Here is a 15,151-nt window from a genome sequence, read left to right as displayed (position 1 = left end):
TAATCCATAAATGGATCTTTTAAGCTTGCACAACATGTGTTCTTTTCCTTTTTCTATGAAACCATCTGGTTGTCGCATAAATATGTTTTCATCAAGACTTCCATTAAGAAAAGCTGTCTTGACATCCATTTGCCAAATTTCATAATCATAATGAGCAGCAATGGATAAGAGAATTCTAATAGACTTAAGCATGACTACTGGCGAAAAAGTTTCCTCATAATCGATCCCTTCTTTTTGAGTAAACCCTTTTGCAACAAGTCTAGCTTTGTAAGTTTGCACTTTTCCATCTACTCCTCTCTTTTTCTTATAGATCCACTTGCATCCAATGGGTTTAACTCCATCTACAGGTGATTCTACAAGATCCCATACTTTATTGGAGTACATGGACTCCATTTCTGATTTCATAGCAACAAACCATTTTTCTGCATCTTCATCTTGGAGTGCTTCGTCATAATTCACAGGTTCGGTATTTGACTCTTCAGGGATTCTGTCAAAAGACTCTCCCAAGAGTGCATACCGAAGTGGTTTTCTTATCACTCTCCCACTACAACGAGACACTACAGTTGCAGGAGTAGGTTCAGAGAGATTTACATTATTATGATCTTGTGGTGGAACCACATCATATGTAGGATCTTGAGTATCCATGTTATCTTCAGCACCTTGCGGTACAGAGATATCAACAACTTCTTTCTCTAATACAATCTGCTCATTATTACTCCCACTACCTTGATGCAATGAATTTTCAGGAACTTGTACTTGTGGAATTATACGTTTATTAGCATCTCTCCCACTACTACAATGCAATGGTATGTTAACTCCAACATATGGGGTTTGAATTTGGTTTCCATTATTTTCAGTAGATTGATTTGTTATCTCTTTGCTTAATTCCTGTAAAACTAGTTTACTTCTAGGAATATGGTTTGCTAAAAAATCCTTTTCCAGAAACTTGGCATTGGTAGTCACAATGACCTTCTTTTCTTTAGGATTATAAAACATACCACCTTTCGTTCCTTTAGGGTATCCAACAAAAACACATACTTCTGTTTTAGGTTCTAATTTATCTGCCTTCCCTTTCAGCACATGTGCTGGACATCCCCAAACTCGAATATGTTTCAAACTAGGTTTGTGCCCAGTCCACAATTCAATAGGTGTCAAAGGAACAGATTTAGAAGGAACTAAGTTCAGAATGTAATTTGTAGTTTCTAAGGCATATCCCCAAAACGAATAAGGCAAATCAGAGTAACTCATCATTGATCTAACCATTTCTAAAAGAGTTCTGTTTCTTCTTTCTGCTACACCATTCTGTTGTGGCGTTCTAGGTGCAGACATTTGAGATGTAATTCCTTGTTCTGATAAGTAACTAATGAACTCATTAGAGAGGTATTCGCCACCACGATCAGATCGCAATGACTTGATATATATTCCATGTCGTTTCTCCGTTTCAGCCTTAAATTCTTTGAATTTCTCAAAACATTCAGACTTACGACACAACAAATAAATATATCCATATTTTGAGTAGTCATCAATGAAAGTCACGAAGTACTCATACCCACCTCTCGCTTGAATGTTTATCGGGCCACACAAATCAGAATGAATTAACTCTAGTTTATCATTGACTCTGTTTCCTTTTGAGGGGAAAGGTCTCTTAGTCATTTTTCCTTCTAAACAAGATTCACATGTTGGTAGTGCCTCCACTTTTAATGAACCTAAAGGTCCATCTTTAACCAACCTTGAAATCCTATCTAGATTTATATGACATAGACGCAAGTGCCATAGATAAGTCTCATTAAAAACAGAAGAACGCTTTCTTTTACTGGAAAGGTTAACATTATTCAGTTCTACGGTTTGTTGTAATTCTGGAGAGACATTAATAATAAAAAGACCATCAATCAATGTACCAGCAGAGACAAGATGTTTATTATAGCTAATAACACAACCGTTATCAGAAAAATTAGCATCATAACCATCTCTCAAAACTTTAGAAACTGAAATTAAATTTCTTCTAACAGCAGGTGCATATAGAACGTCTTTTAAAATTAAAACTCTACCACTATCAAACAAAAAAGTAATATTTCCTAATGCTAAAACTGGAGCTGCTGAACCATCTACTTGAAAAACACTAACTTCACCTTTAATCAGCTTACGCGTTTCTTGAAACCCCTGCAAAGTCGTGCAGATATGATCAGTGGCTCCTGAATCTACACACCATGAAGTGGTAGAAAGAGCCGCTAAAAATGTTTCAACGACAAGTGAAAGTGAGTTACCTGGATTGTTTTTCTTCTTGGCCAAGAAATCTGGACAATGTGCCTTCCAATGGCCTGGCATCTTGCAATGAAAACACTTGCCCTTAGACTTTTTCACGCCCCCAGTTGGAGGTGCAAATGCCTTAGCTTTGTGAGCCTTTTTCTTCTTCTGTCCACCTTGCGGTTTAGAAGTAGAACCTTTCTCAACATTTAGTGCCATGGATGGTGCCTTTTTCACAAGTGTCTCTGCCGCCTGCAGCTCATTCAACAATTGTGCCAAAGATAGACTCATCTTATTCATATTATAATTTAGGCAAAATTGTTGAAAACTGTCTGGCAGAGACTGCAATATCATCTCAACTTGAGAGTCATTGTCAATTTCAGCCCCCAAGACCTCTAGTTCATTCAGAAGACCTATCATCTTTAGAACATGGTCTCTTACAGGAGTGCCTTCAACCATCTTAGTGTTCATGAGAGTTCTCATGGCAGTCTGCTTAGCTGATCGACCCTGGTCTCCAAACATTTGTTTGAGATTCTCCAGAATTTCAAAAGCAGACAACATAGCTTGATGTTGATGTTGCAACACATTTGACATTGAAGCCATAATGTAACATCGCGCCATCTCATCAGCTTTGCGCCATTTCTGATAAGCTAGCTTATCCTCATCACTAGACTGTTCATTTGGTTTCAATGGACATTCCTCATGAAGTACAAACTTATATTCTTCAGCAGTTAACACGATGTCGAGATTTCTCCTCCAGTCAACATAGTTAGAACCCTCTAGTTTATTCTGACCCAAAATAGTACTAATGGGATTAAAAGGAGACATGTTGAATCTGAGATTGAAGAAAAAGTTACAATAGATCAATCAAAACTGTCATATAAACATTGAATATTTACATTCAAACTCATCNACTCAAGTAGGTTTCTTATTAGTTCACTTTTGCTTGTAAGAGAAAAGACTCGATTTATATTCTCCTCCAGAAACATTTACTACGGGCTCCTTTGAATTTAAGCTTGAGATGCTTAAAGATAATTATTTCGATTTGCACTATGAGGTTAAGAGAATGCTTCTAGATCAGGTTTCCTCAAATTCATTCATATAGGTTTCAGACATTTACATGCATATCTCTTTACCTTGGGATTCACTGTTCGCCTGATAAAACCCACCTAGCTAGGTTTTCTGAAGTGCAATGTGCAAAGTAAGGTAAAACAGACAGCACTCAAATACATCAGAGTTCAGACAACACTATCAATGAATTAACTAATCATGGATAAGACCATGATGAACCTGATCATGTTTGGAATTATAGCAAGCACGAATAAAATCTGCACCAATCATCATTCACAATAAACTATGCATACTCTGCCCCCAGACGATGTTAATATGATAAACCACATACCTTCTCTATATGATTTCCATAATCACAATAAGCTCCATTTGCAGTGTCTAAGTGCATCTGAAACATTTGAGATAAATTTTAATGTCCAATAAGCATTACAGACACTTTAAAAGGTGCAGCAGTTACCCTGTTACTATACAGTTGCAGTTCAATGATAAAACCCTTCCAGATGGTGCTACAGCCAACTAAGAGAATGATGCTTTAAGGAACTTGTGTATTTATTATACATTTTTTATATCTTTATCCATCTTCAGAAGCTCTGCTATTGAGTGCATGGAATCTGCTGCAAGATGCATCCAGCATCTAAGATCCACGTGACGTACGTTCATCTTCACTTAGGGAGATAAAACATTCCATTTAACATGTTACGTGTTCTTTATGCCATTATCTTTACACTGATCCTTTATTGTTCTATCCTATGTTTAAATTTTTTCATGCTCCGGAAGAATGTGTAGCTCATTTTTTGTTCGGTATATTATTATTTTAGAGAAAAGACATAAATTCACTCTTGAAGTTGTACTGAAAAGTCAGCTACACAATTAAACTATTGAGGCGACCTATTACACACTTATACTACTCAAAAGTGAATTTAATACTATCCTCAAAGCTGACATGGAAATAAGATTAAATAAAAAATAAAAAGGCGCGTTTGAGTAAAAAAAAAGGCAATTTTTTTCCCACCACCACCTTTCTCCTTCGCATTACTCTACCTTTCTTCTTCCTCCATTTTTTTCTTATCACAAACACTCTTTTTGCTATGGCTAATGTGAAAAACAAATTTTTTTTCATGATAAATTTCCAAGAGAAAAATAGAAAACAACATAGCGGGATAGAAATCCATCGCAAAGATCACGAAGTTGTTCAATTAATTAGGTTCACTGTACGAAAAAAATCCGGCGAGACATCTAAAATTGGTCAATCCTTACTATTCCCACATCAAATTCTTCAAGTCAATTATTCAATTTATTTTTGTGTTTTTTTGTTGATTGTGAGCATTTGAAATAAGAAAATTTTCAGATCTTGCTTTTTCTTTTTATGTAAAAAGTTTCTATGTTTTCGCACAAAATTCAATTTTTTAATGTATGTTCATACATCTTTCTGCTCTCTCAAAAAAATCCTCTCTAGATTTTCTTCAAAACCAGTAATAGTAAATCGAGCACTAGTTTTTCAATTGTCTGACTAAAATCTTTGCAAATAAATATTGCAAGTTTTCACAATTCTCCTCTTTGAGCTTGAATGAAATTTGTATATTGTGACAATTTTTTGCGGTGGGTTTGGTGATGGTTGAAAAATTAGTGGTGGTATGACTTTTAATTTCGATAATGACAATGAAACTCGTGATTTTGATGTGGATAGTGAATTTATGGTTATGATTGTGATGAATTTCAATGATAGTGATTTGGTTCCGATGGTGAATTTAGATAAATTTATGATGTTTGTTATCGATTTTTTATGATGCCAATGGTTGTGGGAAGATTCCGGTGGTGAATTTGATTATGGGTGGTGAAGTGAATTTGATGATAATAGCAACCATGGTAGTGATTTAATGGTGGGTTTGATGATGTATAGGGAAGAAGAAGAAATTGGGTGACAAGAATTTTTTTTTAAAATCTAATGTAATTATTGATGTGGCAGTGACGTGGTGATGACATGGCGCGAGTGTGAAACACTTTCTCATCAAGTGACTAGTCATATGTGCGTCAGGGTTGAAATAAATTCACTTCTAAGTAATTCAGGTGCGTAGGTCATCACAATAATATAAGCGTGTAACTGACTTTTCGTGACAAGTTTAGGGGGGGAATTTATGCCTTTTCCCTATTATTTAATAAATAAGAGCATCGGATGCAACCCTTACAAAATGACTATATCTTACCCAAAAGGAAAAAGAACCTAGACAAGAAAAGAGTATCCCGTTCATAAAGGCAGATACTACTCCTAATTTCTAGACCAAACCCTTAACAAGTCCTGCGATTAAGAGTTGCCCTAAATTTTCCTTGATGTTTCTACTATCATAATTTAACAGAGTCACCCAGCCCTTGGATGCTCTTTCATTTCGGTTGCTTCTTCCTTACGGTTGATTTACACTGATATCTTAATTATAGGAGTAGAATGATTTTGTATTGAATGTAATTGATTATGTGATATTGTTTTTCATTGTGTAAGTACCCATTCTCATGGACTGTATATTCATCAAGAAATACAAAGAAGCTTTTTCTTCTTCTTGAAATCTTCATGGTATCAAAGCCATTGATGTCTTTCTCAGGTGACCTATCTACCGTGCAACACTAGGGTTACATTTTTACCAAAGAGGTCGAGTTTTCTCTCTCTTGGTTGGTTGTCTGCAACACAATCCTCTTCTGGTCAGTTCCTTTTGGATTTGTTTTTCCTGTTGGGGTCACTGGAACATCTGAGCCTATACCTACCTGTTTATTATTTTTCCCGATCCCAGAATTAGGGTCCTGGCGCGGAAGCTAACTTTCCGGCCAAATCTACAACTTCCTGGTGACTTCTGCCAAAAACTATTTCCAGATCTCGGGTCACAAGACTATTCTGACCCTTCTCATCTAAGTTCTGGCATATATCTTCCGTGAATTCTAATCATTCCCTTCTGATGGCATGGCATCTAAACACCATGCACCCTCGAAAGCCTTGTACGGGCTTAAGCAATCTGCTAGAGCTTGGTTTGACAAATTCTGCAAAGCAATGCTGATTACACCCTCTTCATTAGACATCAAAAGGTAAAAACAATCTTCTCATAGTTCATGTTGATAACATAGTAATGACGAGATGACAAAGAGGAGATAACCCAATTGAAGAAGTTCTTGGCACAAGAATTCGAGATCAAGGATCTAGGAAAACTGCGAAGTATTGCGATTGTCTGGAAAGAGGGATTGTCTGGAAACTGCGAGATCAATTGTGATTACAAAAGCTACTAGAGAAATTGCGATTGTCTGGAAAAGGGAACTTTCCTTGTATTGTGACAACAAGACTGCAATCATTATAGCTCTAAATCCAGTCCAACATGACCGAATAAAGCATGTTGAAATTGATCGACACTTAATCAAAGAAAAAGTTACGAGTGGTATCTTGAGTTTGGTCCATGTGTCAGCGGTAAAGCAACTAGCTAATGAGTTTACCAAGGGCCTCAACAAACAGACTTTTCATACACTGGTATGCAAGTTGGGCATGTGCGACATTTTTGCACCAACTTGAGGGGGGTGTTGATTAATCCGATAGCTTAATTACAGGAGTAGAATGATATTGTAAATGGATTGCAATTGATTATGTGATATTGTCTCTCCTTATTTAGTCTCAACTCTTAGGACTCATTGTATAAGTACCCCTTCTCATGAGTTGTATATTCATCAAGAAGTACAAAGAAGTTTTTTCTTCTTCTTGAAATCTTCAATAACTTACTCTTCCGATTAAGATAATAGATTTCTGATTTTATGTCCAGTTTTTTCCCTAAATTCCCCAAAAGCCTCAAATTCTTGCGATTCATTATGCCATCTGGTTCTGATTGTGAGTAATCTGCTTCAAGTCCATAGAATAGATAGAGAGAACTGGTTGTGAAAAGAGAAGATAGAAATTGTGAAAGAACGGAAAACTCCGTTCATGCAGGCAGCACAAGGCCTCCCACCAGAGGCAGAAGCTACTCATATTTTTGTGACATTGTCTCTCCTTAATCAGTCTTAGGACTCATTGCATAAGTACCCATTCCCATGAGTTGTATATTCATCAAGAAATACAAAGAAGTTTTTCTTCTTCTTGAAATCTTCACTAACTTACTCTTCCGATTGAAATAACAAGATTTCTGACTTCCTCCTCGGAATGTCCAGTTTTTTCCCTAAAATTCCCCGAAAGCCTCAAATTCTTGCGATTCATATGACATCTGGTTCTGATTGTGAGTAGTCTTCTTCAAGTCCATAGAATAGATAGAGAGAACTGGTTGTGAAAACAGACGATACTAATTGTGAAAGAATGGAAAAGTCAGTTCATGCAGGCAGCATAAGGCTTCCCACCAGAGGCAGAAGCTACTCATATTTTTCACAAAGATTGTAAATGCTTTGATCCCATGTGAGAAATAAACAAGGACAAGAGAACTGAGAGAAACAAGAGAAGATGTATGTCTTCTGCATATATCCTTTTATAGGTTAAAGACGCAAACATTATTTACATTTCTCAATGTGGTATCCCCATAGCTATCTCTATTTGGCTATCTACTATCTAGAAATATGTGAAGCTAAGTGATTTACATAACTAGATCATTGTAAATAGGGTCTGCATAATATAAATATTGCAGGGCTGAAGGACATTGCTCTCATTCTTTGCCAAACTTGTTACTTCTTCTCTAGCTTATTCTCTATACATCTCATTTATTGGTCCACATAAATAACAATTACAAAAAGAAAAACAAGGTTTTTGAGTGATTAGGGATCTAATATAGGTCCTCCAAGATTTCAGAAATTGTATTTGACGAGAGGAGAATGAAAATTACCCATGAAATGATACTACCTATCAACTTTCAAGAGAAAGGAAATAAAAGTACATCAGTAGAGAAGTTTTCAGCATAGACATATTTTAGATCAAAACCTTAGGATTTATTTCACGGGTCGTTGCAGTATCTCTTCCGTGCCAGTAATAGCTACCCATTTCCTTTCCTGCAATTGAAAAACTTAACAGGTAAGAAACAATCACATTCAACTCAAATAGAAGATCAGGAAAAGGAAAGCGTGTAGTTCAAAAATCTGGGGAAAAGCATGAGCTCCGTAGATTATGCCAAAACATTTTTTCGCACCTCACCATCAAGACTTGATAGCTTTTACATCAATTCCTTTTGATGAAAAATCTTGCTGAAGTACTTTATAATTTTCATTACATAAAGTGGTAAACACGTTTTTTTTTTCAATGGGAAAGTTTTCCTCTTCTACTGGTACTACTGCTACCGCAGATTTAAACACTTCTACAAAGAAGATTGCAACGTCCAAAGTTCAGCTTCCAAAGACTTATCTGCCAACCGTCAGCAGCAAGCTTGAAGGTTATTGTTACATTGATACAGTTTTACAACAACAACAAATCCAGTGTAATCCCACAAATGGGGTCTCATTGATACAGTTCTGATGGAGTAAAATAAAAGAATATCAAGCTTATCAAGATCTTAAGGCTTTGAAGGTTACATTGGTAAGTGTATCGGTTTTGACATGTTTTCCATTTGAACCGACAAAGATATTTCAAACTTATCCAGTACCAACCAAAACACACATTGTCAGTTCTGAATTATTTAATGGCACAAACTTAACAGCGGAAACAAATGGAATAAAGCTGACAAATGTAAATCATGGTCACCACTAATTCTACACCTAAGAATTAGATAAATTTAAGATCACTGGCAAACGGAAGGCTATCTTCTTAAAAAGAAATCATAAAATATTAATAAACAAACTGAAGTTAGACTGATACCATAGTAACTAGTAACATCACATTCCCAGCTTATCAACTAGTAAAAACAGTAAAAGATGGACCTTTTTGTAAATAAAATTCACAAAAGAGGAAACTTACCGGCTTGAGTTGTGTTAAACCATTTGAACCATGCTTCAAGGCGGACAAATGCCCGATCCAAGAAGACAGAGATATCCCTGGCCTCAGTTGCAGCAAACTTTTCTTTCTTCAGCTTGGAGATCAGATCTGAAACGAGTAACTTACTGTGATTACTGTTCCACCACACCACTCAAAAAATTGTTTAACCAGACTTCGTTATGAACAGATGGAGAAAACTGGGGTCCAATTAACTCTGCAATGCATAAAATGTTGAGATGGATAGAGCAGAACTTGCAGCAAATGGGCGGTAAGCTGAAATTTTGTCATATAGTTAGCAAGTTGTTCCTCAAACTCGAGGAAAGTGCAAGAATATGTTCAAGCTCTACAATATTAAGAAGATACACATTGTTGAAAGCAGATCTGAATCTCTAAGCAATATTTATTGCTTGATACTGCTGAAAAGACCTGAAATTCAACTAGGGCACTTATTTTTTATTTTTTTTGAAATTGAACTAGGACACTCATTCTCGCAGGGGTAATAATGGCCAGATCTTTGAGATTAAAAACAAAGCGCATGTCACTAAGCAAGGTTAGTTGACTTCTACCGATTATGCTTCCGCCTTAATTGATTTATGGCTGGACATTGACTATTACCAGGATCTCCAAGCAGAGTGCTCCGATGATGCAGTTTTCTTTCAAAAATTGGTTTAAAAGGAAAGTGTGTATGATCAAATCAGCATTCAAATTCTTGGTTCCTAGAATGCATACTCCTCTGATCAACAGGAAGAGAGCCGATGAGGTGTCATATTGCATCAGGCATCAACTGAAAAATCAGGGTTAACTGTCTCTCCTGAACAACCAATAGCTGAGCACTTCACATAAAAGTTACATACAGTGTGATTATTGTGGAAACCAAGGCATACAAAAGAGTCATGTTGGAAACTACACGGCATACCAACATAAACCATGGGGGGAAATGTGTAGGTCCATCGAGGGGTTTGGCTAATATTCTAGAAAATGTGGAGACATCCAGGAGAACATCTTCGGGAAAAACTGTCTTCAGATGAAATTCAGCATTTTCGCAGACTCCTGACCGAACTTGACTCACCTTTTGCTGCCACATCTAATTATGTGCAATCAGTAATTGCCTTTAATGCTCACCTTGATTCTTCATTTGTTAATTCTAGTGATAATAGACACATGACAGGCTCCTCTAAACACTTACAAAATTACTATTTTAGTCCTAACATGAATTATGTCAGAATAGCCAATAGCTCTCTAACCCCCATCTCAGGAACAATTTCTGTTGTTTGTGCACCTGATATTACATTATCATGCTTCATGTGCCTGAGTTTCATGTTAACCAGTGTTTCAAAGGCGCGCTTCAGCCCTAAAGCGAGGAGCAAAACATGTTGAGTGTTTAGCCTCACTTTATGGGCATTTCAGTGTCGTCATCAAAGCTCTAAGGCATACTTCTCCTTGCCAATGAGCGTGATCCTAAAGATGTGACACCAAACAATTGATATTTTCACTTTGTAGGCGTTTGGCCATGCGATTTCATATCATGAGATGAAATCAGCCTTTGGACATGCGATTTCACGCTGATTTCATCTCATGATTTCATATCATGAAATGAAATCCCAAATACTCCAAAAATCATGATTTGGGATTTTCCAAATATAGAAGTTGACCCACAAGTTTATATTTTGTAAAAAAGAGCCACATATATCTACTAGCCATTTGTTTCATATATAAATAAAATTTATAATTCATATCATTACATCTTAAATCATTTATATCTCATATAAAGATTATTCTCACCAAAGTGAAATTTATTATTACTTCAAATCAATTCTTGTTTACAATTTATATTCACCAAATTCATTATTTTTTATCAAATTTATTTACCCAGTCTAATTTATTACTACTTCATTCAAATCAACATTTAATAAAAAATAATTTTTCATCATTATATCGAGGACAAGACCAACTATTATGGTAAGATTATGTTGAATTAATAAAAATAACTTTTCAATTTTATTTTTTATTGAACTAAGATTTGATCGATAAATGTTGTATTTTTTAAGAATAGCTTTGTGGTAGTGTATTATGTGATTTTATAAATTTTTGCTTATTTGGCAAGATTGTACCAGGAATTGTGACAATTTTAATAGTTTTAAAACTTATGGGGTTTTTATGTTTATGAGAAAACATAAAATATAAAAAGTCCAAATTGCATGTCCAAACAAAACATCAACTTCATCTCATGATTTCATATTGCATGGCCAAACGAGCCTTTTATCATAATTTTTTTCAAGTTCTTTGTCCATATGTTTATCATTCATGCTTGTGATTAATAATCCTGGACTACACATACATATTTGTATTTTTTTTTCTCCATTTGCGCCTTTTATCAATAAAGTCCACGCTTTATTTGTGCCCCCAAGGCCTAGCTCAAGTGGCAAAAGGTGGAGGATTTGTGGCTTAGGTTGTAGGTTCAAGCCCCACACCATGCAAAGCGAATCCCGGTATTTAAGTTGAGAAGGGTAGAGGGGTGGGCCCTTTATCCACCGAGTTTAGAAGGCTGTGATTGGTCCAAAGGGCAGGTCACAGACGGATTTCTCGGTTATCAAAAAAAAAAGTCCACGCTTTATTTGTGTTTTGAGCTTAAAGCCCCAACATACCTCAAGAGTTTTTTGAGCTTTTCGCTTTTGATAACATTGATGTTAACATGTTATTTGTTAGCTCCAGCACCAAATAACTAAGTTATAGTATCTATTGTGTTTTGCAAGATCTTCAAATAAGGAAGAAGACTTGATAGCATCCACACTGGCATACTTGCATTAGAGGTTGACAGAGTTCAATGGGAAATCTAGAAGATGCTTATCATGGAAGAAGAACTCAAGCCTAACAATTATAGAAAGGAGTGGGCTAAGTGCTACATTAGTACACGTATTTCATGGACCAAGTCCAATAGAGGAGAAAATTGGGGCCACATGAAGGCTCAAAAAAGAGCCAAAGGAGCTGCTATTGGCAGAATGGTTTGTCCTGAAATTTAGATTTCCATGCGTATTTAAATTGAAAGCAGTAGACTCAACAAGCTGATTTGAGGGCCTCATCTCCCTCTCTTTCTCATCCTGAACTAGCAGGGGAAAGGCTTGTGCCATCGAAGGCAGTGGATCATGAGGATACTTCCTCTCACAATTGTGTTCACCTCATTGAGTCCCATAAGGAACTGAATGAATCTCCTGTCCTGTTCTGCTTTGTGCAGATTCTCTTTCGCTCCACAAGTGCACTGAGTCTTCGCATTCAAGGGATTTAAGTCCCCCCCCCCCTCCCCCCCCAAAGCTTCTTCGTCTCTGTGTAATAACTTGTAATGTCAAGTGCTCCTTGCGAAAGATCATTTATTTCCTTTGAATCTGATAAAGCTTGGCTCCATTGGTCCGTTCATAAAAAGTCCTCCAATTCTTTCCACAATTCAGCAGCACTATTAGCTTATTCCACACAATCTTCGATCTCTTCCATCAGAGAATTTAAGATCCAAGAAGTGACCATGTTGTCACACTTCTCCCATGGTTGACACTTGGAGGACTCACGAGCTGGACGTTCGCACTCACCATTGATGAAGCCTAACTTGCTCTTCACTGAAAGAGCTCGCAATACACTGTGTCTCCATGATCGATAACCTATTTCACTGAATGGAACAGGAACTAGCATACCATCGGGATTATCAGATGGGTGCATGTACAGAGGACTAGTAGAATCAATGACAGAACCATCATTTTCTCAATCTCAGCCATGAGAAGTGAAATCTGATGAGTGTCTCAATTTCATAAGAGAAATGTTAAAAATCTAGAAAACTATTTTTGCTACTAGGGAAAAATTGCAACTAGGGGAAGAATGTAGAAGAAGTAGATCTAAAGCAGGCAATGAGAGAAACAGGATCAATTTAATCTCCTAAGCTCTGATATCATATCAAGCCATAACAATGGTAGCAAACAACAAACTCCAATCTAGCTATGGAGGATTCTGGGAAGCCACTAGAGAAAAAGAGAGAAGCTTCAGAAATAGAAAAGTGAAAACTAAAATGCATTCTCTGTGAGATCTCTACATATACACACCCGATCCACTGACTGACTTTGGAAAGCTAGGTGCCAGCTAAGCAGAAACTAACCAACTAATAATGGGAGATATTTAACCACTAACAAACTGTTAAGCTAAGCTAACTACTCACTAACAACAAACAGACTATGAACAATACTAACTTTGCAAGACAGTATAATAACATGTAGTCAGCTATAGCTATTCCAATAAGAGAAGGATATCTTCTCAAGAAAGTTCCAAAGAAAAAGTAGAGAAATAAATACCTCGCAGGGCCAAAAACAGTGTCGGTGGGTTTCCATTAGTTGGATGCTGAAGAACAAATTCTTCTGGGACCTTACTGCAAGGTTGACCACATAGAAGTTTCAGATGGGATTACAAGAAAAACTATGAACTAGTTAACTAAGCTTAACGGGATCCACCATATATTACCTCAATGCTTCAGCACCTAAGATTAGCTCGCGCGGAATCCATCCATCAATATTCATCAGATCTAGCCAATGTCCAATGATATCCAAGCTAATGTATACATCCCAACGCCTGATTGTTTCAAGATTTCCCTTATAAGTGCAAATCAAAGGGACTAGAAACCAGCTAAAATACTATTTTTAAGCTGTAGAAAACAAATAAAAAAACGAACAAGTCACTGACCAAATTAGCAGTTGATGAAAACCTTCGTCCCATAGGAAGCCCCTTGGGAAGAAGGGCCGACTTGGAACTGCTGTATATAGCTCAGCAGGCCAGTATAAGACAGAATTATCTCCAGCATTAGGCTGTACAAGTCAGGAGCCATTGTAGAACTTTATTAGACATCCAAATGGTTATGATTATTGAACAAACAACTAAAGGACTCCAAAAGTGAAAATAATACAACTTCAAGAAGTGCTTTGGACATCCAAAGAACTTTTGCGACCAGGTACTAGTCTTGAGTAAAAGTTACACCAATTATCAACTTAGCAAATTAATCATCAGTACATCCAAAATCATGAAGCATATACTTGGGGTGATGCAGGGAAGCCAATTTTATGTGAGCTCCCCACTCATTAGATTCCTGAAGCCAAGGAAACAAGAAACAAATGACAGCTTGACTAGATTGCAGTTTGGGGAATCCTTCCATTTATCATCCTTTTTGGGAAGGTGAGTGGCATTTGATGTCAAAAGTTATGATATTGCAACTTTAGCATGAAGAAATATATTTGTAATTAGTTTTAAGTTTTAACTAGAACATTTTCTGCTCTTTCCCTTCAAGAAGTGTGCAATTGGAGATGAGAACATGAACTTAGTAGGTGTCCTCATCTATACTTCTTCTTGAAACTCTTTATTTTCAAGATTTCAGCAACGTATCCTCTCCTCTAGTCAACTTTAGTCTCAAATCAAGAGAAACAGCAGATTATCCCTGTAACCACTCAAGCACTAATAGCACCATTCCTAAAATCCTCCCATCATAGACTGACTAACATGATTCTTAAATGCAGTATTACCGGAATATTCTTGCTTGACAAGCATAGAAGAGAAAAAGTATAGTTACTTGAGTAATTTCCTAATTCGGCCATATTTTAAAGCTCTTACTTAATTTGTTGGTACATTGTAGGCTCAGATATGATGATATGCTCTTCATCACAGAGCTCTAAATATTTTCTTGCATATAAGAGAAAAATAGAGTTATCTAACACTGTCATTAGGTTATTGCACATGTCGCGAGTTTTCTAAAATAGCAGGGAATCACTACTAGGATCTCTTACTGTGGAGGTTGATGGAAGTGAAATCTTTGACTGGCCAAAGAAGTATCCAATCCCACCCAACATGTTTCCAAGAGCAGCCTTACCAACAGTCACAGGCTCCAAACCAAGCTGAAAAGATAAGACA

General features: G+C 36.6%; 2 protein-coding genes across 3 annotated transcripts in view; both read right to left on the bottom strand.

The window, feature by feature from the left end:
- LOC125868833 (mannosyl-oligosaccharide glucosidase GCS1-like) overlaps window positions 1-3,619 on the bottom strand; it is a 5,496-nt gene extending 1,877 nt beyond the window's left edge. Inside the window, exon 1 of the mRNA XM_049549409.1 lies at window positions 3,535-3,619. Coding sequence (XP_049405366.1) covers window positions 3,535-3,588 — 54 coding nt within the window. The 5' untranslated portion in view covers window positions 3,589-3,619. The remainder of the gene's footprint in view (window positions 1-3,534) is intronic.
- Window positions 1-15,151, bottom strand: part of LOC125868829 (mannosyl-oligosaccharide glucosidase GCS1-like) — a 206,422-nt gene that overhangs the window by 167,826 nt on the left and 23,445 nt on the right. For both annotated transcript variants that reach the window (XM_049549404.1, XM_049549405.1), the window contains 5 exons: window positions 15,028-15,135; window positions 13,937-14,058; window positions 13,718-13,825; window positions 13,552-13,625; window positions 9,206-9,331 (listed from right to left, as the gene is read on the bottom strand). In XM_049549404.1, the coding sequence (XP_049405361.1) occupies window positions 9,206-9,331; window positions 13,552-13,625; window positions 13,718-13,825; window positions 13,937-14,058; window positions 15,028-15,135 (538 nt within the window). The remainder of the gene's footprint in view (window positions 1-9,205; window positions 9,332-13,551; window positions 13,626-13,717; window positions 13,826-13,936; window positions 14,059-15,027; window positions 15,136-15,151) is intronic.

This window comes from Solanum stenotomum, chromosome 6 (assembly GCF_019186545.1).
Source record: "Solanum stenotomum isolate F172 chromosome 6, ASM1918654v1, whole genome shotgun sequence".
Taxonomy (NCBI): domain Eukaryota; kingdom Viridiplantae; phylum Streptophyta; class Magnoliopsida; order Solanales; family Solanaceae; genus Solanum; species Solanum stenotomum.
The sequence above is the reverse complement of the archived record's forward strand: the minus strand, read 5'-3'. Positions and strand labels throughout refer to the sequence as shown.